The sequence below is a fragment of the Oncorhynchus mykiss genome, chromosome 17 (genome assembly GCF_057628025.1).
Source record: "Oncorhynchus mykiss isolate SJ-2025 chromosome 17, ASM5762802v1, whole genome shotgun sequence".
NCBI lineage: Eukaryota > Metazoa > Chordata > Actinopteri > Salmoniformes > Salmonidae > Oncorhynchus > Oncorhynchus mykiss.
The window spans coordinates 49,358,824-49,385,000 of NC_143038.1; the positions used below are offsets into that span (position 1 = coordinate 49,358,824).

At 49.3% G+C, this 26,177-nt stretch overlaps 1 protein-coding gene across 34 annotated transcripts in view; it reads right to left on the reverse strand.

The window, feature by feature from the left end:
- The window catches only part of LOC110494414 (forkhead box protein P4), a 160,568-nt gene that overhangs the window by 18,534 nt on the left and 115,857 nt on the right, over positions 1-26,177 (reverse strand). For 20 of the 34 annotated variants that reach the window (XM_090205837.1, XM_090205832.1, XM_090205826.1 and 17 more), the window contains 4 exons: positions 24,231-24,438; positions 21,550-21,648; positions 18,617-18,715; positions 2,429-2,516 (listed from right to left, as the gene is read on the reverse strand). In XM_090205837.1, coding sequence (XP_090061963.1) covers positions 2,429-2,516; positions 18,617-18,715; positions 21,550-21,648; positions 24,231-24,438 — 494 coding nt within the window. Of the gene's footprint in view, positions 1-2,428; positions 2,517-18,616; positions 18,716-21,549; positions 21,649-24,218; positions 24,439-26,177 lie in introns of all 34 variants that reach the window. The other 14 variants (XM_090205829.1, XM_036950470.2, XM_036950472.2 and 11 more) reach the window with 1 other exon arrangement.

Genomic DNA, 26,177 nt, shown 5'->3' on the forward strand with positions numbered 1-26,177 from the left:
CTAGACTCTGGCCCCATTCACATGTCTAGACTCAGGCCCCATTCACATGTCTAGGCTCAGGCCCCATTCACATGTCTAGACTCAGGCCCCATTCACATGTCTAGACTCTGGCCCCATTCACATGTCTAGACTCTGGCCCCATTCACATGTCTAGACTCAGGCCCCATTCACATGTCTAGACTCAGGCCCCATTCACATGTCTAGACTCTGGCCCCATTCACATGTCTAGACTCAGGCCCCATTCACATGTCTAGACTCTGGCCCCATTCACATGTCTAGACTCAGGCCCCATTCACATGTCTAGACTCAGGCCCCATTCACATGTCTAGACTCAGGCCCCATTCACATGTCTAGACTCTGGCCCCATTCACATGTCTAGACTCTGGCCCCATTCACATGTCTAGACTCTGGCCCCATTCACATGTCTAGACTCAGGCCCCATTCACATGTCTAGACTCAGGCCCCATTCACATGTCTAGACTCAGGCCCCATTCACATGTCTAGACTCTGGCCCCATTCACATGTCTAGACTCAGGCCCCATTCACATGTCTAGACTCTGGCCCCATTCACATGTCTAGACTCAGGCCCCATTCACATGTCTAGACTCAGGCCCCATTCACATGTCTAGACTCAGGCCCCATTCACATGTCTAGACTCTGGCCCCATTCACATGTCTAGACTCAGGCCCCATTCACATGTCTAGACTCTGGCCCCATTCATATGTCTAGACTCAGGCCCCATTCACATATCTAGACTCAGGCCCCATTCACATGTCTAGACTCAAGCCCCATTCAAACAACACTGTTTGTCTTGACGTTAACAGACTAGAGACTTATTCTGATGCTGATTCTCACACTGTGGACTCTTCATCAAATCCAATCAAGCCACATCAGTGTCAATGCTTCCCATCACACCAGTAAAACACAGATATTTAGGAGAGGGTGTGACGTACAAGCGAAAGAGGCATCCCCTTCGTCTATGATTTAACACGTGTGTAGTGTGTGTATGAGTGTGTGTGTAGTGTGTGTGTGTGTCTCTGGGCTGTTCTCACTGTCTCACAGCACCAGTATCCCCAGAGAGAACCCCCTCCCCACACACACCTAACACTATCTCACACGTTATACACACACACACTCACACACACATTACCCTACAGATACACTAGTCCCCGTTTGACATTGCTAACTGGCGTTTAGAGGGAGCTGCTGTGCAATAGCCTGCGGGAAACGTGTCTGTATGTGTGTGTCTGTATGTGTGTGTCTGTATGTGTGTGTCTGTACGTGTGTGTCTGTATGTGTGTGTCTGTACGTGTGTGTCTGTACGTGTGTGTCTGTACGTGTGTGTCTGTATGTGTGTGTCTGTATGTGTGTGTATGTACGTGTGTGTCTGTATGTGTGTGTCTGTATGTGTGTGTATGTACGTGTGTGTCTGTATGTGTGTGTTTATGACAGAATGTGTGTGTGTGTGCGTGAGAGTGAGAGGCCTGCAGAAGCTGGCTGAATGAGACCAGCAGGGCAGCATTGAGTGAAGTGTGTGTGTGTTAATCTGTGTGTAGGTACTGTAACAGAGCAGTAGTGAGTGGTGATGCCAGTGCCTGGCTGAGGTAGTTGACATGGCAGGGGAAGCAGAGAGGACCGGAGAGCTGATGTGATGTGACACCGCCTGCCTCTCTGTCACGTTGTGTTTCCCAGCGGTGGCTTCAGGCGTGGGGCCCAGACTGGGCTGGGCTGGACGGGACTGGGCTGGACTGGGCTGGATTGGGCTGGATTGGACTGGGCTGGGCTGGACTGGACTGGGCTGGACTGGGCTGGGCGGGACAGGACTGGGCTGGGCGGGACAGGACTGGGCTGGACTGGACGGGACTGGACTGGACTGGGCTGGGCTGGACGGGACTGGGCTGGACTGGGCTGGATTGGGCTGGATTGGACTGGGCTGGGCTTGACTGGACTGGGCTGGACTGGGCTGGGCGGGACGGGACTGGGCTGGACTGGACGGGACTGGGCTTGATGGGATTGGGCTGGGCTGGACTGGACTGGACTGGGCTGGACTGGACGGGACTGGGCTTGATGGGATTGGGCTGGGCTGGACTGGACTGGACTGGGCTGGGCTGGGCTGGAATGGACGGGACTGGGCTGGACTGGACGGGATTGGGCTGGATTGGGCTGGATTGGACTGGGCTGGGCTCAACTGGACTGGGCTGGACTGGACGGGATTGGGCTGGATTGGACTGGGCTGGGCTCAACTGGACTGGGCTGGACTGGGAGGTTCATAATTGGGGCCTGTGATGGCAGATTTCCTCTTTTAAATTACAAGCTCCAGTGCTTTCTCTAACCCCCACCCTGACTCAGACAAGTCACAGTCACAGAGAGTGGCTATGTGTGTGTGTGTGTGTGTGTGTGTGTGTGTGTGTGTGTATGTGTAGCCCACCTGTATCTCCAGCTGTTGTACCACCTGCATCTGCACCCTGCACTGGGCTGTGCTGCGGTCATCCAGAGCATGCTCGTTGTTCAGATGCCTGAGAGAAAAGAGAGGGAGATGACGACAGAGGGAGATGACGACAGAGGGAGAGGAGGGCAGAGGGAGAGGAGGGGGGAGAGATAGAGGGATACAACTGGGTTATAGCCCGTTAATGTCACGCAAAACAAATCATATTAATCCATCATTTACTTTCTTCCATATTCACACATATTCAATGTAACACCAGACATATGTGCCACTGTGTGTGTCATTGGAAGAGGACAGTAGGGAGACATGTGACTGTACAGCGTGCAGCAGATACCAACGCTCCAGTTTCTGTGATCCCGGCCAATGACGACTTCATATAAATAAATGTTCACATTTATGTGACTGCAGATAGTTGTTTATTTTCCTGTTTAGAGTTTTTCAAGAGACCAGAGGGCTTCACACTCCTGTCCAAACAGACACATGGAAACACACACAATAGTGGGCTTGTACCAAACACTTCACAGTATAAACTAGATTTCCTCCTCACAGAAAAAACACAACAAAGTCCAAACATGAAAGAGTCAACTGTTGAACTCAGTGTTAAACAAAACAACCAGACAGTTTACACAGTGGAGGAGAGATTGTGTGTCTATTAGTGAGGGGAGGGAGTTATGTAAAAAATTACATTACATATGTATATCAGTTCAATATAACCATATTATTTTTAGTGTGTGTGTGTATTCTGCTCTCTAGTCCATGACCTCAGTGTGGGAGAACACCTGGACATGAGCTCATGTGTTATCATAGCTACAGAGAGAGGTCCTAATCTATGATTTACTCCTAATACACTTTTGCCCTGAAATATGTGTGTGGGTGCACGTGTGTGTGTGTGCGTGATTATATGTTAGTGTGTGTGTGAGATAGAGTGGGTGTGTGAGACAGAGTGTGTGTGTGTGCTGTGTCTGAATGGCGGTGATGTTTGTTTCCTCTGCTGTGGGAGGATGCGGGACCTTCTGATCTTTCCCAGCGTACCGCTCCCTCTCTCCCTCCCCTTCTCCCTCTCCCCTCCCCTTCTCCCTCTCTCCCTCCCCTTCTCCCTCTCTCCCTCCCATTCTTCCTCTCTCTAACCCATTCTCCCACTCTCCCTCCCCTTCCCTCCCCTTCTCCCTCTCTCCCTCCCATTCTTCCTCTCTCTAACCCATTCTCCCTCTCCTCCCATTCTCCCCCTCTCTCTCCCTCCCCTTCTACCTCTTCCCTCCCCTTCTCCATCTCTCCCTCCCATTCTCCCTCTCTCCCTCCCCTTCTCCATCTCTCCCTCCCATTCTCCCTCTCTCCTTCCCCTTCTCCCTCTCTCTAACCCATTCTCCCTCTCTCCCTCCCCTTCTCCCTCTCTCCCTCCCATTCCCCCTCTCTCCCTCCCCTTCTTCCTCTCTCTAACCCATTCTCCCTCTCTCCCTCCCCTTCTCCCTCTCTCCCTCCCATTCTCCCTCTCTCCCACCCATTCTCCCTCCCTCTCTCCCTCTCCTTCTCCCTCTCTCCCTCCCTTCTTCCTCTCCCTCCCATTATCCCTCTCTCCCTCCCCTTCTCCTTCTCCCCTCCCATTCTCCCTCTCTCCCTCCCCTTCTTCCTCTCTCCCTCCCATTCTCCCTCTCTCCCTCCCATTCTCCCTCTCTCCCACCCATTCTCCCTCTCTCCCTCCCCTTCTCCCTCTCTCCCCCCCTTCTCCCTCTTTCCCTACCCTTCTTCCTCTCTCTAACCCATTCTCCCCCTCTCCCACCCCTTCTCCCTCTCTCCCACCCATTCTCCCTCTCTCCCTCCCTTCTCCCTCTCTCCCTCCTCTTCTCCCTCTCTCCCTCCCATTCTCCCTCCCCTTCTCCCTCTCTCCCTCCCATTCTCCCTCTCTCCCTCCCTTCTCCCTCTCTCCCTCCCATTCTCCCTCTATCCCTCCCCTTCTCCCTCCCATTCTCCCCTCTCCCTCCCCTTCTCCCTCTCTCTCTCTCTCCCTCCCATTCTCCCTCCCTCCCAATCTCGCCCTCTCCCTCTCCCTCCCATTCTCCCTCTCTCCATCCCCTTCTCCCTCTCTCCCTCCCCTTCCCCTTCTCTCCCTCCCCTTCTCCCTCTCTCCCTCCCATCTCCCTCTCTCCCTCCCATTCTCCCTCTCTCCATCCCCTTCTCCCTCTCTCCCTCCCCTTCCCCTCTCTCCCTCCCCTTCTTCCTCTCCCTCCCATTCTCCTTCTCTCCCTCCCATTCTCCCTCTCTCCCTCCCATTCTCCCTCTCTCCCTCCCCTTCTTCCTCTCTCCCTCCCATTCTCCCTCTCTCTAACCCATTCTCGCGCTCTCCCTCCCTTCTTCCTCTCTCCCTCCCCTTCTCCATCTCTCCTTCCTATTCCCCCTCTCTCCCTCCCCTTCTCCCTCTCTCCCTCTCTCCCTCCCATTCTCCCTCCCTCTCTCCCTCCCATTCTCGCCCTCTCCCTCCCATTCTCCCTCTCTCCATCCCCTTCTCCCTCTCTCCCTCCCCTTCCCCCCTCTCCCCTCACCATTCTCCCTCCCCTTCTCCCTCTCTCCCTCCCCTTCTCCCTCTCTCCCTCCCATTCTCCATTCTCCCTCTCTCCCTCCCATTCTCGCCCTCTCCCTCCATCCCCTTCTCCCTCTCTCCCTCCCCTTCCCCCTCTCTCCCTCCCCGTCTTCCTCCCTCTAACCCATTCTCCCTCTCTCCCTCCCATTCTCCCCCTCTCCCTCCCATTCTCCCTCTCTCCCTCCCATTCTCCCTCTCTACCTCCCCTTCTTCCTCTCTCCCTCCCATTCTCCCTCTCTCTAACCCATTCTCGCTCTCTCCCTCCCCTTCTCCCTCTCTCCCTCCCCTTCTCCATCTCTCCTTCCTATTCCCCCTCTCTCCCTCCCCTTCTCCCTCTCTCCCTCCCATTCCCCCTCTCTCCCTCCCCTTCTCCCTCTCTCCCTCCCATTCTCCCTCCCATTCTCCCTCTCTCCCTCCCCTTCTCCCTCTCTCCCTCCCCTTCCCCCTCTCTCCCTCCCCGTCTTCCTCCCTCTAACCCATTCTCCCTCTCTCCCTCCCATTCTCCCCCTCTCCCTCCCATTCTCCCTCTCTCCCTCCCATTCTCCCTCTCTACCTCCCCTTCTTCCTCTCTCCCTCCCATTCTCCCTCTCTCTAACCCATTCTCGCTCTCTCCCTCCCCTTCTCCCTCTCTCCCTCCCCTTCTCCATCTCTCCTTCCTATTCCCCCTCTCTCCCTCCCCTTCTCCCTCTCTCCCTCCCATTCCCCCTCTCTCCCTCCCCTTCTCCCTCTCTCCCTCCCATTCTCCCTCCCATTCTCCCCTCTCTCCCTCCCCTTCTCCCTCTCTCCCTCCCCTTCTCCCTCTCTCCCTCCCCTTCTCCCTCTCTCCCTCCCCTTCTTCCTCTCTCTAACCCATTCTCCCCCTCCCTCCCTCCCTCCCTCCCTCCCTCCCTCCCTCCCTCCCTCCCTCCCTCCCTCCCTCCCTCCCTCCCTCCCTCCCTCCCTCCCTCCCTCCCTCCCTCCCTCCCTCAGTCATTGCCAGGGTTATTTGCAGGTTGCTGCTGCCTACCCTGACTGTATGTGTACAACTATGTGCCATTAAAAAAGTTGTCTGGAGATTCTAAAGGACTTGTGTATTTCTGACTATCTGTGACCAAGGACTACACGGGACATCCCTATTTTCTGCTCATGACAACTCTGATACGATGTGTGTATCTTTGTGTATGTCTTTAAGTGAGTGGGGAGTTTGAAAATATAAGACTGAGAGAAGAAATGAACCAATAACAATGATGTCATGGCATGGGTAATCCCGGCATAGATAGACGGCTCAACACAAGTACATGGTAATAATAACAAAAACATGATCTCACCTCCCTCCCTAACTCTCTCTTTACACCCCCACTTCCTAATTCTCTCTATAATCCTCCACTCCCTAACTCTCTCTTTACACCCCCACTCCCTAACTCTCTCTTTACACCCCCACTCCATGACTCTCTCTTTACACCCCCACTTCCTAACTCTTTCTATAATCCTCCACCCCTAACTCTCTCTTTACACCCCCACTCCTAACTCTCTCTTTACACCCCCACTCCTTAACTCTCTCTTTACACCCCCACTCCCTAACTCTCTCTATAATCCTCCACTCCCTAACTCTCTATTTACACCCCCACTCCCTAACTCTCCCTTTACACCTCCACTTCCTAACTCTCTCTTTACACCCCCACTCCCTAACTCTCTCTTTACACCCCCACTCCCTAACTCTCTCTTTACACCCCCACTTCCTAACTCTCTCCATAATCCTACACTCCCTAACTCTCTCTTTACACCCCACTCCCTAACTCTCTCTTTACACCCCCACTCCCTAACTATGTCTATAATCCTCCATTCCCTAACTCTCTCGTTACACCCCCAATCCCTAACTCTCTCTTTACACCCCCACTCCCCAACTCTCTCTTTACACCCCCACTCCCTAACTCTCTATAAACCTCCACTCCCTAACTATCTCTTCACTCCTCCACCCATAACTATCTCTTCACTCCTCCACTCCATATTTCTCTCAAAAAAATGATCTCACCTCCCTCTACTCCCCCTCTCTTTACACCCCCACTCCCTAACTCTCTCTATAATCCTCCACACCCTAACTCTCTCTTTACTCCTCCACTCCCTAACTCTCTCTTTATACCTCCACTCCCTAACTCTCTCTTCACTCCTCCACTCCCTAACTCTCTCAATAATCATCCACTCCCTAACTCTCTCTTCACTCCTCCACTCCCTAACTCTCTCTATAATCCTCCACTCCCCAACTCTCTCTATAATCCTCCACTCCCTAACTCTCTCTTCACTCCTACACTCCCTAACTCTCTCTATAATCCTCCACTCCCTAACTCTCTCTTCACTCCTCCACTCCCTAACTGTCTCTTTATACCTCCACGCACTAACTCTCTCTTTACACCCCCACTCCCTAACTCTCTCTATAATCCTCCACTCCCTAACTCTCTCTATAACCCTCCACTCCCTAACTCTCTCTTCACTCCTCCACTCCCTAACTCTCTCTTTACACCTCCACTCCCAAACTCTCTCTTCACTCCTCCACTCCCTAACTCTCTCTTTACTCCTCCACTCCCTAACTCTCTATTCACTCCTCCACTCCCTAACTCTCGCTATAACCCTCCACTCCCTAACTCTCTCTTCACTAGTCCACTCCCTAACTCTCTCTATAATCCTCCACTCCCTAACTCTCTCTATAATCCTCCACTCCCTAACTCTCGCTATAATCCTCCACTCCCTAACTCTCTCTTCACTCCTCCACTCCCTAACTCTCTCTTCACTCCTCCACTCCCTAACTCTCTCTTCACTCCTCCACCCCCTAACCCTCTCTATATCCTCCACTCCCTAACCCTCTCTTCACTCCTCCACTCCCTAACTCTCTCTTCACTCATCCACTCCCTAACTCTCTCTTCACTCCTCCACTCCATAACCCTCTCTTCACTCCTCCACTCCCTAACTCTCTCTTCACTCCTCCACTCCCTAACTCTCTCTATAATCCTCGACTCCCTAACTCTCGCTATAATCCTCCACTACCTAACTCTCTCTTCACTCCTCCACTCCCTAACTCTCTCTATAATCCTCCACTCCCTAACTCTCTCTATAATCCTCCACTCCCTAACTCTCTCTTCACTCCTCCACTCCCTAACCTCTCTTCACTCATCCACTCCCTAACTCTCTCTTCACTCCTCCACTCCATAACCCTCTCTTCACTCCTCCACTCCCTAACTCTCTCTTCACTCCTCCACTCCCTAACTCTCTCTTCACTCCTCCACTCCCTAACTCTCTCTATAATCCTCCACTCCCTAACCCTCTCGTCACTCCTCCACTCCCCTAACTCTCTCTTCACTCCTCCACTCCCTAACTCTCTCTATAATCCTCCACTCCCTAACCCTCTCTTCACTCCTCCACTCCCTAACTCTCTCTTCACTCCTCCACTCCCTAACTCTCCACTCCTCCACTCCCTAACTCTCTCTATAATCCTCGACTCCCTAACTCTCGCTATAATCCTCCACTACCTAACTCTCTCTTCACTCCTCCACTCCCTAACTCTCTCTATAATCCTCCACTCCCTAACTCTCTCTTTATACCTCCACTCCCTAACTCTCTCTTCACTCCTCCACTCTCTAACTCTCTCTTCACTCCTCCACTCCCTAACTCTCTCTATAATCTTCCACTACCTAACCCTCTCTTCACTCCTCCACTCCATAACTCTCTCTTCACTCCTCCACTCCCTAACTCTCGCTATAATCCTCCACTCCCTAACTCTCTCTTCACTCCTCCACTCCCTAACTCTCTCTATAATCCTCCACTCCCTAACTCTCTCTTCACTCCTCCACTCCTTAACTCTCTCTTCACTCCTCCACTCCCTAACTCTCTCTATAATCCTCCACTCCCTAACTCTCGCTATAATCCTCAACTCCCTAACTCTCTCTTCACTCCTCCACTCCCTAACTCTCTCTTCACTCCTCCGCTCCCTAACTCTCTCTTCACTCCTCCACTCCCTAACTCTCTCTATAATCCTCCACTCCCTAACTCTCTCTTCACTCCTCCACTCCCTAACTCTCTCTATAATCCTCCACTCCCTAACTCTCTCTTCACTCCTCCACTCCCTAACTCTCTCTTCACTCCTTTTTTAATTTTTTTAAATTTTATTTCACCTTTATTTAACCAGGTAGGCTAGTTGAGAACAAGTTCTCATTTGCAACTGCGATCTGGCCAAGATAAGGCATAGCAGTGTGAACAGACAACACAGAGTTACACATGGAGTAAACAATTAACAAGTCAATAACACAGTAGAAAAAAGGGGAGTCTATATATACATTGTGTGCAAAAGGCATGAGAAGGTAGGCAAATAATTACAATTATGCAGATTAACACTCGAGTGATAAATGATCAGATGGTTATGTACAGGTAGAGATATTGGTGTGCAAAAGAGCAGAAAAATAAATAAATAAAAACAGTATGGGGATGAGGTAGGTGAAAATGGGTGGGCTATTTACCAATAGACTATGTACAGCTGCAGCGATCGGTTAGCTGCTCAGATAGCAGATGTTTGAAGTTGGTGAGGGAGATAAAAGTCTCCAACTTCAGCGATTTTTGCAATTCGTTCCAGTCACAGGCAGCAGAGAACTGGAACGAAAGGCGGCCAAATTAGGTGTTGGCTTTAGGGATGATCAGTGAGATACACCTGCTGGAGCGCGTGCTACGGATGGGTGTTGCCATCGTAACCAGTGAACTGAGATAAGGCGGAGCTTTACCTAGCATGGACTCCTCCACTCCCTAACTCTCTCTTCACTCCTCCACTCCCTAACTCTCTCTTTACCTCCACTCCCTAACTCTCGCTATAATCCTCCACTCCCTAACTCTCTTTTCACTCCTCCACTCCCTAACTCTCTCTATAATCCTCCACTCCCTAACTCTCGCTATAATCCTCCACTACCTAACTCTCGCTATAATCCTCCACTCCCTAACTCTCTCTATAATCCTCCACTCCCTAACTCTCTCTTCACTCCTCCACTCCCTAACTCTCTCTTCACTCCTCCACTCCCTAACTCTCTCTATAATCCTCCACTCCCTAACTCTCTCTTCACTCCTCCACTCCCTAACTCTCTCTTCACTCCTCCACTCCCTAACTCGCTCTATAATCCTCCACTCCCTAACCCTCTCTTCACTCCTCCACTCCCTAACTCTCTCTTTACACCTCCACTCCCTAACTCTCTCTATAATCCTCCACTTCCTAACTCTCTCTATAACCCTCCACTCCCTAACTCTCTCTTCACTCCTCCACTCCCTAACTCTCTCTTTACACCTCCACTCCCTAACTCTCTATTCACTCCTCCACTCCCTAACTCTCTCTTTACTCCTCCACTCCCTAACCCTCTCTTCACTCCTCCACTCCCTAACTCTCTCTTCACTCCTCCACTCCCTAACTCTCTCTTCACTCCTCCACTCCCTAACCCTCTCTTCACTCCTCCACTCCCTAACTCTCTCTTCACTCCTCCACCCCTAACTCTCTCTCACTCCTCCACTCCCTAACTCTCTCTTCACTCCTCCACTCCCTAACCTCTCTTCACTCCTCCACTCCCTAACTCTCTCTTCACTCCTCCACTCCCTAACTCTCTCTTCACTCCTCCACTCCCTAACTCTCTCTATAATCCTCGACTCCCTAACTCTCGCTATAATCCTCCACTACCTAACTCTCTCTTCACTCCTCCACTCCCTAACTCTCTCTATAATCCTCCACTCCCTAACTCTCGCTATAATCCTCCACTCCCTAACTCTCTCTTCACTCCTCCACTCCCTAACTCTCTCTTCACTCCTCCAGTCCCTAACTCTCTCTTACTCATCCACTCCCTAACTCTCTCTTTATACGTCCACTCCCTAACTCTCTCTTCACTCCTCCACTCCCTAACTCTCTCTTCACTCCTCCACTCCCTAACTCTCGCTATAATCCTCCACTCCCTAACTCTCTCTTCACTCCTCCACTCCCTAACTCTCTCTATAATCCTCCACTCCCTAACTCTCTCTTCACTCCTCCACTCCTTAACTCTCTCTTCACTCCTCCACTCCCTAACTCTCTCTATAATCCTCCACTCCCTAACTCTCGCTATAATCCTCAACTCCCTAACTCTCTCTTCACTCCTCCACTCCCTAACTCTCTCTTCACTCCTCCACTCCCTAACTCTCTCTTCACTCCTCCACTCCCTAACTCTCTCTTCACTCCTCCACTCCCTAACTCTCTCTTATACCTCCACTCCCTAACTCTCGCTATAATCCTCCACTCCCTAACTCTCTCTTCACTCCTCCACTCCCTAACTCTCGCTATAATCCTCCACTACCTAACTCTCTCTTCACTCCTCCACTCCCTAACTCTCTCTATAATCCTCCACTCCCTAACTCTCGCTATAATCCTCAACTCCCTAACTCTCTCTTCACTCCTCCACTCCCTAACTCTCTCTTCACTCCCCCACTCCCTAACTCTCTCTTCACTCCTCCACTCCCTAACTCTCTTTATACCTCCACTCCCTAACTCTCGCTATAATCCTCCACTCCCTAACTCTCTCTTCACTCCTCCACTCCCTAACTCTCTCTATAATCCTCCACTCCCTAACTCTCTCTTCACTCCTCCACTCCTTAACTCTCTCTTCACATCCTCCACTCCCTAACTCTCTCTATAATCCTCCACTCCCTAACTCTCGCTATAATCCTCAACTCCCTAACTCTCTCTTCACTCCTCCACTACCTACTCTCTCTATAATCCACCACTCCCTAACCCTCTCTTCACTCCTCCACTCCCTAACTCTCTCTTCACTCCTCCACTCCCTAACTCTCTCTATAATCCTCAACTCCCGAACTCTCTCTTCACTTCTCCACTCCCTAACTCTCTCTTCACTCCTCCACTCCCTAACTCTCTCTCACTCCTCCACTCCCTAACTCTCTCTATAATTCTCCACTCCCTAACTCTCTCTTCACTCCTCCACTCCTAACTCTCGCTATAATCCTCCACTCCCTTACTCTCTCTTCACTCCTCCACCCCTAACTCTCTCTATCATCCTCCACTCCCTAACTCTCGCTATAATCCTCCACTCCCTAAATCTCTCTTCACTCCTCCACTCCCTAACTCTCTCTATAATCCTCCACTCCCTAACTCTCGCTATAATCCTCCACTCCCTAACTCTCGCTATAATCCTCCACTCCCTAACTCTCTCTATAATCCTCCACTCCCTAACTCTCTCTTCACTCCTCCACTCCCTAACTCTCTCTATAATCCTCCACTCCCTAACTCTCTCTTCACTCCTCCACTCCCTAACTCTCTCTTCACTCCTCTACTCCCTAACCTCTCTCTTCACTCCTCCACTCCCTAACTCTCTCTTTATACCTCCACTCCCTAACTCTCGCTATAATCCTCCACTCCCTAACTCTCTCTTCACTCCTCCACTCCCTAACTCTCTCTATAATCCTCCACTCCCTAACTCTCGCTATAATCCTCCACTCCCTAACTCTCGCTATAATCCTCCACTCCCTAACTCTCTCTATAATCCTCCACTCCCTAACTCTCTCTTCACTCCTCCACTCCCTAACTCTCTCTATAATCCTCCACTCCCTAACTCTCTCTTCACTCCTCCACTCCCTAACTCTCTCTTCACTCCTCCACTCCCTAACTCTCTCTATAATCCTCCACTACCTAACCCTCTCTTCACTCCTCCACTCCCTAACTCTCTCTTCACTCCTCCACTCCCTAACTCTCGCTATAATCCTCCACTCCCTAACTCTCGCTATAATCCTCCACTCCCTAACTCTCGCTATAATCCTCCACTCCCTAACTCTCTCTATAATCCTCCACTCCCTAACTCTCTCTTCACTCCTCCTTCCCTAATCTCTCTATAATCCTCCACTCCCTAACTCTCTCTTCACTCCTCCACTCCCTAACTCCTCTTCACTCCCTCTACTCACTAACTCTCTCTCATCCTCCACTCCCTAACTCTCTCTTTATACCTCCACTCCCTAACTCTCGCTATAATCCTCCACTCCCTAACTCTCTCTTCACTCCTCCACTCCCTAACTCTCTCTATAATCCTCCACTCCCTAACTCTCGCTATAATCCTCCACTCCCTAACTCTCGCTATAATCCTCCACTCCCTAACTCTCTCTATATCCTCCACTCCTAACTCTCTCTTCACTCCTCCACTCCCTAACTCTCTCTATATCCTCCACTCCCTAACTCTCTCTTCACTCCTCCACTCCCTAACTCTCTCTTCACTCCTCCACTCCCTAACTCTCTCTATAATCCTCCACTACCTAACCCTCTCTTCACTCCTCCACTCCCTAACTCTCTCTTCCTCCTCCACTCCCTAACTCTCGCTATAATCCTCCACTCCCTAACTCTCTCTTCACTCCTCCACTCCCTAACTCTCTCTCACTCCTCTACTCCCTAACTCTCTCTTCACTCCTCCACTCCCTAACTCTCTTTATACCTCCACTCCCTAACTCTCGCTATAATCCTCCACTCCTAACTCTCTCTCACTCATCCACTCCCTAACTCTCTCTATAATCCTCCACTCCCTAACTCTCGCTATAATCCTCCACTCCCTAACTCTCGCTATAATCCTCCACTCCCTAACTCTCTCTATAATCCTCCACTCCCTAACTCTCTCTTCACTCCTCCACTCCCTAACTCTCTCTATAATCCTCCACTCCCTAACTCTCTCTTCACTCCTCCACTCCCTAACCTCTCTTCAATCCTCCACTCCCTAACTCTCTCTATAATCCTCCACTACCTAACCCTCTCTTCACTCCTCCACTCCCTAACTCTCTCTTCACTCCTCCACTCCCTAACTCTCGCTATAATCCTCCACTCCCTAACTCTCTCTTCACTCCTCCACTCCCTAACTCTCTCTATAATCATCCACTCCCTAACTCTCTCTATATCCTCCACTCCCTAACTCTCTCTTCACTCCTCCACTCCCTAACTCTCTCTATAATCCTCACTCCCTAACTCTCGCTATAATCCTCAACTCCCTAACTCTCTCTTCACTCCTCCACTCCCTAACTCTCTCTTCACTCCTCCACTCCCTAACTCTCTCTATAATTCTCCACTCCCTAACTCTCACTTCACTCCTCCACTCCCTAACTCTTGCTATAATCCTCCACTCCCTAACTCTCTCTCACTCCTCAACCCCTAACTCTCTCTATAATCCTCCCACTCCCTAACTCTCGCTATAATCCTCCACTCCCTAACTCTCTCTTCACTCCTCCACTCCCTAACTCTCTCTATATCCTCCACTCCCTAACTCTCGCTATAATCCTCCACTCCCTAACTCTCGCTATAATCCTCCACTCCCTAACTCTCTCTATAATCCTCCACTCCCTAACTCTCTCTTCACTCCTCCACTCCCTAACTCTCTCTATTCCTCCACTCCCTAACTCTCTCTTCACTCCTCCACTCCCTAACTCTCTCTTCACTCCTCTACTCCCTAACTCTCTCTTCACTCCTCCACTCCCTAACTCTCTCTTTATACCTCCACTCCTAACTCTCGCTATATCCTCCACTCCCTAACTCTCTCTTCACTCCTCCACTCCCTAACTCTCTCTATAATCCTCCACTCCCTAACTCTCGCTATAATCCTCCACTCCCTAACTCTCGCTATAATTCCTCCACTCCCTAACTCTCTCTATAATCCTCCACTCCCTAACTCTCTCTTCACTCCTCCACTCCCTAACTCTCTCTATAATCCTCCACTCCCTAACTCTCTCTTCACTCCTCCACTCCCTAACTCTCTCTTCACTCCTCCACTCCCTAACTCTCTCTATAATCCTCCACTACCTAACCCTCTCTTCACTCCTCCACTCCCTAACTCTCTCTTCACTCCGCCACTCCCTAACTCTCGCTATAATCCTCCACTCCCTAACTCTCTCTTCACTCCTCCACTCCCTAACTCTCTCTATAATCATCCACTCCCTAACTCTCTCTATAATCCTCCACTCCCTAACTCTCTCTTCACTCCTCCACTCCCTAACTCTCTCTATAATCCTCCACTCCCTAACTCTCGCTATAATCCTCAACTCCCTAACTCTCTCTTCACTCCTCCACTCCCTAACTCTCTCTTCACTCCTCCACTCCCTAACTCTCTCTATAATTCTCCACTCCCTAACTCTCTCTTCACTCCTCCACTCCCTAACTCTTGCTATAATCCTCCACTCCCTAACTCTCTCTTCACTCCTCAACTCCCTAACTCTCTCTATAATCCTCCACTCCCTAACTCTCGCTATAATCCTCCACTCCCTAACTCTCTCTTCACTCCTCCACTCCCTAACTCTCTCTATAATCCTCCACTCCCTAACTCTCTCTATAATTCTCCACTCCCTAACTCTCTCTATAATCCTCCACTCCCTAACGCTCTCTTCACTCCACTCCCTAACTCTCTCTTCACTCCTCCACTCCCTAACTCTCTCTTCACTCCTCCACTCCCTAACTCTCTCTTTATACCTCCACTCCCCAACTCTCTCTTCACTCCTCCACTCTCTAACTCTCTCTTCACTCCTCCACTCCCTAACTCTCTCTATAACCCTCCACTCCAACATAATTTCTTCCTATTTTCCTCCACCTCTACCCCCCCCCCCCCTCCAACTCTGTGGCTCAGTCATAAACAGTAGCCAGGTTTTTTTCCGTGCGTCCCGACAATGAGTCTCTGTTTACTCCTCAGCCCTCTCAGACCGGGATTCAACCCACATTACCCATTACCATCAGCCCCACTAACCACAGCCAACAAAGTACTATACCAGACGGCATAGAGCAAGAGAAAGAGACAGGAGGGGAAATTAGTAAATGTCTCTACTATTTAGGAAAATGTAATTAGATAGAAGAGGAGAAGAGAAGAAAATAGGTGATGGGAAGAGGATAGTGGCGGGACAAAGAGAATAAAGGGGATGGGAGGAAAGAGAGAGATCAAAGATCAGAAGGAAGAAAAGAGCTGGAAATAGAAGAGTGTCTCCTCTCGTCTCTTCCTGCCCGGAGCGATGACTAAGGAAGGCTGGGAGGGGAGCGCACTGTCGACCTGACGGCTTTATCTGTCACTGTTTGTTTGTCTCTCTCTCTCTCTCTCTCTCTCTCTCTCTCTCTCTCTCCCCCTCTCACTCCACCTGCCCTGAGGCTGTGTGAAATAAGACACCAAACAACAGCTTTCCTCTCAAAACTTTCCCAGCCTGCCTCTGGCTTTGATCAGACTGTCCGCTGCCATCATTTCACAACACCTCCTCCGGGTATGTGTGTGCATACATGTGAGGGTGTGTGTGTGTACCATGCCATGTTAATACACACTATCCCTCAAGATATTATCTCAGTGGATAATTATAAAGTCTGTTTCTCTACCTTACAGACATTGTTAGGTCTTGGTAAAGCCTTGGTTAAGGGTTCCTTTGGCCTCTTAAAATATTCATAATGGGATTGCTAGGGGTTTGTTATGGGTTTGTTATTTGTTAGCCACAAGTGGACTGTCCTGAAGCTGTTGTAGTAGAGATATCAGGATCTCAGTGGAATGTGCCTGTGTGTATTAGTGAGTTTGTTCGCCTGACATGTTGTGTGTTGTGTCATCACGCTAACAAATAGTAACAACTTACTGTTTACATCAGGCTTAGATGTATCACCCCTTATTCCCACCAGCACACACGTTCACATACACACACCCAATCTCCCCCGCTGTACCCCCCTCACCCCTCCCTCTCCCCTCTCCACTTTACACACCATCCCCAAAGACTCCAACCTGGCAAACAGACAAGACAGAGAGGTAGAGAAAGGCAGAGAGGAGAGAGAGAAGGAAAGCAGGGGGAGATGGACAGAGAGGTAGAGAAAGGCAGAGAGGAGAGAGAGAAGGAAAGCAGGGGGAGATGGACAGAGAGGTAGAGAAAGGCAGAGAGGAGAGAGAGAAGGAAAGCTTGGGGGAGATGGACAGAGAGGTAAAGAAAGACAGAGAGGAGAGAGAAGGAAAGCAGGGGGAGATGGACAGAGAGGTAGAGAAAGGCAGAGAGGAGAGAGAGAAGGAAAGCAGGGGGAGATGGACAGAGAGGTAGAGAAAGGCAGAGAGGAGAGAGAGAAGGAAAGCAGGGGGAGATGGACAGAGAGGTAAAGAAAGACAGAGAGGAGAGAGAGAAGGAAAGCAGGGGGAGATGGACAGAGAGGTAAAGAAAGGCAGAGAGGAGAGAGAGAAGGAAAGCAGGGGGAGTTGGACAGAGAGGTAGAGAAAGGCAGAGAGGAGAGAGAGAAGGAAAGCAGGGGGAGATGGACAGAGAGGTAGAGAAAGGCAGAGAGGAGAGAGAGAAGGAAAGCAGGGGGAGATGGACAGAGAGGTAGAGAAAGGCAGAGAGGAGAGAGAGAAGGAAAGCAGGGGGAGATGGACAGAGAGGTAGAGAAAGGCAGAGAGGAGAGAGAGAAGGAAAGCAGGGGGAGATGGACAGAGAGGTAGAGAAAGGCAGAGAGGAGAGAGAGAAGGAAAGCAGGGGGAGATGGACAGAGAGGTAAAGAAATGCAGAGAGGAGAGAGAGAAGGAAAGCAGGGCGAGATGGACAGAGAGGTAGAGAAAGGCAGAGAGGAGAGAGAGAAGGAAAGCAGGGGAAGATGTAGAGAAAGGCAGAGAGGAGAGAGAGAAGGAAAGCAGGGGGAGATGGACAGAGAGATAAAGAAAGGCAGAGAGGAGAGAGAGAAGGAAAGCAGGGGGAGATGGACAGAGAGGTAGAGAAAGGCAGAGAGGAGAGAGAGAAGGAAAGCAGGGGGAGATGGACAGAGAGGGAGCTGTCTTTGCTAGCGCCATGGAAACAAAAAGCTGTGATTGTAAATGAGCTAATTAAGTAAACTACTAACGAAGCGTGGAAACAATTTGCTTGACCCTTCAGAACAGAGAACTCTGGGAGCACAACACTAATCAGCTAGAGACGGGAGGGACCAGTTACAGACAGGTAACACACACACACACACACACACACACACACACACACACACACACACACACACACACACACACACACACACACACACACACACACACACACACACACACACACACTCACACACACACACACATACACACACACACATACACACTGAATGACTTATGCTATCTTATAAGGCGTAACCTCGGTTTCTTTGATACCTTATCAGCACCGTGTCACAGGTTCTCTCACTACACACCACGTAAAGAGAGATAGAGGGATTGAAGTGAGGGATAAAGGGATGAGAGAAGGCTGACAGAGAGAGAGAGAGCTGTTAAATAATGTAGACGGACACACAATAACAAAACGCTCTGCTCTACCAAGGGAGCCTGATGTAACCGATAGCAACTGATTCATTATTGATGGAAGGCTGTAGAAAGCTACACTGACTGACTGACACTCAGCACTGGCTAGTCGCTGCATTCGCTGGTAGTGTGTGTCTGGGCTGACTGAAATAGTAGTACTCACTGTAGAGTCCTACACTAGTCACTAGAAAGTCATGCTAGGAAGAGTGAAAGTGACAATCCATCAGCAATAGGGGCCCCGTCCACTCTAGCATGGGCTGACTGACACACAGTGGCTGTGTGGAGGAGAGTCGTTCATGAATGCAGCTTCAGGGTGTTACTCACTTGATGAACTGTCCCATGTCATCACACAGAGCCTCACAGCCAGGCCATTTACACTCTCCATGGCCATAGAGAGGATGGGAACCTGCATGCTCCTCATGGCTGAGAGAGCGAGAGAGAGGGGAGAGAGAGGGTGAAGAGAGGGAGAGAGAGGGGGAAGAGAGGGAGAGAGGGGGGGAGAGGGGAGAGAGAGGGTGAAGAGAGGGAGAGAGGGGGGAGAGAGGGGATGGAGAAAAATAGCATGGTTAGAATGATGTGAAGCTAACATAACAGATGTACAGACATCACATACTGTTTAGACAACACATACTGTACAACACATACTGTATAGACAACACATACTGTACAGACAACACATACCGTATAGACAACACATACAGTATAGACAACACATACTGTACAGACAACACATACTGTATAGACAACACATACTGTATAGACAACACATACCGTATAGACAACACATACAGTATAGACAACACATACTGTACAGAAAACACATACTGTATAGACAACACATGCTGTATAGACAACACATACCGTACAGACAACACATATTGTACAGACAACACATACTGTACAGGCATACTGTACAGACATCACAAACGGTATAGACAACACATTCTGTACAGACAACACATACTGTATAGACAACACATACTGTATAGACAACACATACTGTATAGACAACACATATTGTATAGACAACACATACTGTACAGACAACACACACTGAAAAGACACACATACTGTATAGACAACACATACTGTATAGACAACACATACTGTACAGACAACATATATGGTAGAGACATACTGTACAGACAACACATACTGTATAAACAACACATACTGTACAGGTAACACATACTGTACAGGCATACTGTTCAGACATCACATACTGTACAGACAACACATACGGTATAGACAACACATGCTGTATAGACAACACATACCGTACAGACAACACATACTGTATAGACAACACATACTGTACAGGCATACTGTACAGACAACACATACTGTATAGACAACACATACTGTACAGACAACACATACTGTATAGACAACACATACTGTATAGACAACACATACTGTACAGACAACACATACTGTATAGACAACACATACTGTATAGACACCACATACTATACAGGCATACTGTACAGACATCACATACTGTACAGACAACACATACTGTATAGACAACACATACTGTATAGACAACACATGCTGTACAGACAACACATACTGTACAGACAACACATACTGTATAGACAACACATACTGTACAGACAACACATACTGTATAGACAACACATACTGTACAGACAACACATACTGTGCAGACAACACATACTGTATAGACAACACATACTATACAGACAACACATACTGTATAGACAACACATACTGTACACACAACACATACTGTAAGGGGAAAGGAATTAGTGATCTCATTTGAGATGACCATTGACAGATGAAATAAAGCACACATCAGAACCACAGACACATGCCTCTGAGCAGCAAAAGCACACACACAGTGCAAGCATCCATTGTTCCACACTAAGGCCATAGTTCCCTTACTGTCATCAGAGTGTGGTGAACATGAAGCTAAGAGCAGAATGGTGTGTGTGTTCCTCCATTTCAAACGTTCATCCTCACAATGCCCCAGTCCCCACCCCCCTCTCTAGTCAGTATGAGACCCATACGGCCCGCATGATTGGTGAGTAGGGTGGCGGTCTTATCCCTCATACGCCGGTTGTTCTGAGACATGGCTGTATGCTTTATTGTGGTGAGACAGTTCTGTGTGTGTGTGAGTGAGTGAGTGAGTGAGTGAGTGAGTGAGTGAGTGAGTGAGTGAGTGAGTGAGTGAGTGAGTGAGTGAGTGAGTGAGTGAGTGAGTGTGTGTGTGTGTGTGTGTGTGTGTGTGCGTGTGTGTGTGTAGCTCTGGGATGCTGATTCTGGTTTGGGCCGGATCCAGGCCAGTGATGGCAGGTCCAGTGGCTGTGTGTGTTTGGTGTGTGTCCAGTAGCCAGTGTACAGGGTTCACATTGTGCTGCAGATGAGGTTTGAACCAGCCTGGCCTCATGTCTGACAAACTCCCACAGAGAGTTCACAGTTTATTTACATGAAATCTACCAGCATCCAGAGACATACAGGCTGGAACAGCAATGTTCACATGTGTGTGTGTCTGTGTGTGTGTCTGTGTGTGTGTCTGTGTGTGTGTCTGTGTGTGTGTCTGCGTGTGTGTCTGTGTGTGTGTGTCTGTGTGTGTGTTTGTGTGTGTCTGTGTGTGTCTGTGTGTGTCTGTGTGTGTGTGTGTGTCTGTGTGTGTCTGTGTGTGTGTCTGTGTGTGTCTGTGTGTGTGTCTGTGTGTGTCTGTGTGTGTGTCTGTGTGTGTGGAGGAGGTTGAGGCTTCTGCCAGATCCACATCACAGGGTTGTATAACACAAACCATCCCTCTCACAGATGGGAACCATCCCAAAGACAAGCGCATTCTCATCCCCTCCTCTCCGTCCTCTCTTTTCCCCTCTTCTCCTCCACTATTCCCCTCTCATTGGGCAGATGTGCTGTGTGTGTGTGTGTGTGTGTGTGTGTGTGTGTGTGTGTGTGTGTATGTGCGTGTGCGCATGCGTGTTGGCTGTCGTAGACTCCGCTCAGTTCAGAAGCTGCTCAGACTGCAGAAGCGACAAACTACTGGCAACCACACACCAGTCCACATCAGCCATGCATTATCTGTAGCATGCTAGCCCCCTCCTTTCTCCTCCCTTCAGTCTCCTCTGCCTCCCTATGAGCAATGCTAGGGTAGTGTTAGAATGGGCCAGTCAAATGTCACAGGAGCTAGCTCTCTTATACTTCCCCCACACAGAGGGAGCATGTCCTCATTCTCAGCATGTCAGGTCTGTGTATGTTTCTGAGTGTGAGTTACTCACTGGCTGCTGGATAGTGGGCCGCCTTTGGTATAAGGCACGAGGTGTTCATCTCCGAGGTCTGCCTTGCTGAAGGAGGAGATCCATTCAAAGAGTCTTGCTCTTAAAGATTAAATGAACACAACCCACGGGTGAATACATACCCAACAAACACACACAATCTGAAACATACATCTCCCCTGAACACACACATGCCCCAACAAACAAACACACACAACCAACAAACACACACAAAGAATAACACTACATACACACAACACTTTTTCTACTTTGTGCTCACATTCAAACAAACCATTTCTCAGGTCACCCCTTCCTCATTCACTCCTCCTCCCCCTCTTCCTCCTCCTCCCCCTCCTCCTCTTCCTCCTCCCCCTTATCTTCCTCCCCTTCCTCCCCCTCCTCTTCCTCCTCCGCCCCTCCTCCTCCTTAACCTCTCCCTCCTCCCCCTCTTCCTCTTCCTCTTCCTACCCCTCTTCCTCCTCCTCCTCCTCTTCCTCCTCATCTCATAATGTTCACCCAGACACACCCATGCCAAACTGGCCCCTGGACGGCAGTAGAGTAGTAGTTTGTGCTCCACTCCAGAAAACACATGAGAATGACCACAATGACCACAAATCAAATGACCTGAGGGCCGTTTACCCTAGAATATTACACACACCACACGCTTATTACACAGTACGTAACACTATACACACACACCTTACACACAGATACACACATCATGGCAGGCTGAAGACATAGTAACTACGTGAGAATTACGTCCAGCACAGTTCTTCTACAGGGCACATGGAGCACACATCAGTCACACTGTATCACTATTAGTGTACAGTCGTGGCCAAAAGTTTTTGAGAATGACACTAATATTAATTTTCACAAAGTCTGCTGCCTCAGTTTGTATCATTTACTCCAGAATGTTATGAAGAGTGATCAGATGAATTGCAATTCATTGCAAAGTCCCTCTTTGTCATGCAAATGAACTGAATCCCCCAAAACATTTCCACTGCATTTCAGCCCTGCCACAAAAGGACCAGCTGACAACATGTCAGTGAGTGTTGACGAAGACAAGGCTGGAGATCACTCTGTCATGCTGATTGAGTTCAAATAACAGACTGGAAGCTTCAAAAGGAGGGTGGTGCTTGGAATCATTGTTCGTCCTCTGTCAGCCATGGTTACCTGCAAGGAAATATGGGCCGTCATCATTGCTTTGCACAAAAAGGGCTTCACAGGCAAGGATATTGCTGCCAGTAAGATTGCACCTAAATCAACCATTTATCGGATCATGAAGAACTTCAAGGAGAGTGGGGCAATTGTTCTGAACAAGGCTTCAGGGCGCCCAAGAAAGTCCAGCAAGCGCCAGGACCGTCTCCTAAAATTTATTCAGCTGCGGGATCGGGACACCGCCAGTACAGAGCTTGCTCAGGAATGGCAGCAGGCAGGTGTGAGTGCATCTGCACACAGTGAGGCAAAGACTTTTGGAGGATGGCCTGGTGTCAAGAAGTGCAGCAAAGAAGCCACTTCTCTCCAGGAAAAACATCAGGGACAGACTGATATTACAAGCATGGGGTAAAGTCATTTTCTCGGAGGAATCCCCTTTCCGATTGTTTGGGGCATCCGGAAAAAAGCTTGTCCGGAGAAGACAAGGTAAGCACTACCATCAGTCCTGTGTCATGCCAACAGTAAAGCATCCTGAGACCATTCATGTGTGGGGTTGCTTCTCAGCCAAGGGAGTGGGCTCACTCACAATTTTGCCTAAGAACACAGCCACAAATAAAGAATTGTACCAACACATCCTCTGAGAACAGCTTCTCCCAACCATCCAGGAACAGTTTGGTGACGAACAATGCCTTTTCCAGCATGATGGAGCACCTTGCCATAAGGCAAAAGTGATAACTAATTGGCCGGGGGAACAAAACATTAATATTTTGGGTCCATGGCCAGGAAACTCCCCAGACCTTAATCCCATTGAGAACTTGTGGTCAATCCTCAAGAGGCGGGTGGACAAACAAAAATCCACAAATTCTGACAAACTCCAAGCATTGATTATGCAAGAATGGGCTGCCATCAGTCAGGATGTGGCCCAGAAGTGAATTGACAGCATGCCAGGGCGGATTGCAGAGGTCTTGAAAAAGAAGGGTCAACACTGCAAATATTGACTCTTTGCATCAACTTTATGTAATTGTCAATAAAAGTCTTTGACACTTATGAAATGCTTGTAATAAATACTTCAGTATTCCATAGTGACAAAAATATCTAAAGACACTGAAACAGCAAACTTTGTGGAAATTAATATTTGTGTCATTCTCAAAACTTTTGACCACATCACATTCTCTCTAGCTCTATCAGATGTGTGAGCATATGTATGTGTGTGTGAGCATGTGTGTGTGTGTGTGTGTGTGTCAGCTTTTCAAAATGCCAGTCCTCTAGCAGTCCATCGCGTAACAAGCTTTCGCCGGGGAACACAGTCATCTAACAATAACCCAGATAATAAAATACATTTCTGAAATATGGCCCCGATGGTGCATTCATATGAAACGTTTATAAAGCACCCAACTGTATCTCTGTACCTGTCTTTGTACCTGTCTCTGTACCTGTCTCTATATCTGTCTCTGTACCTGTCTCTGTACCTGACTCTGTACCTGTCTCTATATCTGTCTCTATATCTGTCTCTGTACCTGTCTCTGTACCTGTCTCTGTATCTGTCTCTCTTTGGGGTGTGGTTGTCCTGTCCATTGTGCAGGCTGCTGCGTGTGTTTGCTTTGGGGAAGGAGGTTGAGGTAGAGTTGGTGCTGAGGTCCAGACCCTCTCCAGTCTGCTGCTGCTTCAGGGCCTCCTCTGCAGACTGCACCCCCGACACCTCCTTCCACAGCTGCTGCAGGTCCCCAGGACACATGGCTGCAGGGGGGGGGGGGGGGGGGGGGGGATGAGAGGGGAGGAGAGGAGAGTGAGGGATGAGAGGAGAGGACAGTGAGGTATGAGAGGAGAGGAGAGTGAGGGATGAGAGGGGAGGAGAGGACAGTGAGGGATGAGGAGAGTGAGGGATGAGAGGAGAGGACAGTGAGGGATGAGAGGAGAGGAGAGTGAGGGATGAGAGGAGAGTAGAGTGAGGGATGAGAGAAGAGGAGTGAGGGATGAGAGGAGAGTAGAGTGAGGGATGAGAGAAGAGGAGAGTGAGGGATGAGAGGAGAGTGAGGGATGAGAGGAGAGTTTAGATTTAGTCATTGGATATTAGTTATTACTCACAAAACCACCATCTAGTTACACATGTATCTACACGCACTCACACACAGAGAGACTCACACAAAGAGAGACTCACACAAAGAGAGTCTCACACACAGAGAGACTCACACACAGACAGACTCACACAAAGAGAGACTCACACAAAGAGAGACTCACACAAAGAGAGACTCACACACAGAGAGACTCACACACAGAGAGACTCACACAGAGAGACTCACACAAAGAGAGACTCACACAAAGAGAGACTCACACACAGAGAGTCTCACACACACACTCACACGCAGAGAGACTCACACACACACTCACACGCAGAGAGACTCACACACACACTCACACACAGAGAGACTTACACACCCACTCACACGCAGAGAGACTCACACAGACACTCGGTAGACCGAGCCCCTGGGAGTGGTTAAGTATGAGGAAAATGATGGGGTATGAACTGAAGGAAGCTAAAGGCTAATTTCTGTAGGTTTTGTTATCTTTCTACATCTCCCATATTCCCCAGCCTTCCCTGTTAGTAATTATTGCTGTCCAATGCTAGCAATGCTTCTTCTGTGGCTGCGCTGTGTCTGAGTGTGTTTGGGTGCATGTGTATGTGTGTGTGTATGTTATAGCTATTTCTCCTCATATTTCACTGTGAGAGGAGAGATAGGTCCACCCAGCAACCCCCCATCACACACACCTGACCCCCTGGCCCCCTCTGCATCTGGCCCAAGCTGTCCCTGAAAGACACACACGCACACACACATGAACATACACAATCCTAACAGAAATCCAAATATTATGTCTGCTGCTTCTACATTCTCCTCTCAGCCAGCCAAAACAAAATCCTCACTCTAGAGAAATGGAACTGTGTGTGTTTGAGAGAGAGAGTGTATGCATGTACAGGTATGTGTCTGTGTGAATAGATACCGCATGTGTCTGTCTGTCTGTCTGTCTGTCTGTCTGTCTGTCTGTCTGTCTGTCTGTCTGTCTGTCTGTCTGTCTGTCTGTCTGTCCGTCCGTCCGTCCGTCCGTCCGTCCGTCCGTCCGTCCGTCCGTCCGTCCGTCCGTCCGTCCGTCCGTCCGTCCGTCCGTCCGTCCGTCCGTCCGTCCGTGTGTGTGTGTGTGTGTGTGTGTGTGTGTGTGCAACCACTAGTGTGTGTGTCTAGATGTCTATCAGCATAGACATTATGCCTGGGTCAAGTTAGATTAACACAGAAATGAAGTCGCCCCAATCGACAGCAAGTAAAGTAAATGGAAAGGAACGATTCATTTACAGTTTCTCAGTGTTTGCAACAGCCAACTGTAAGCTATGTATGCTAAAACGAATATGAAGTATATATACTGTATAAACTCAATAGACAATCTGCCCACCACACACACATGTACACATGCATACCGGACTGATG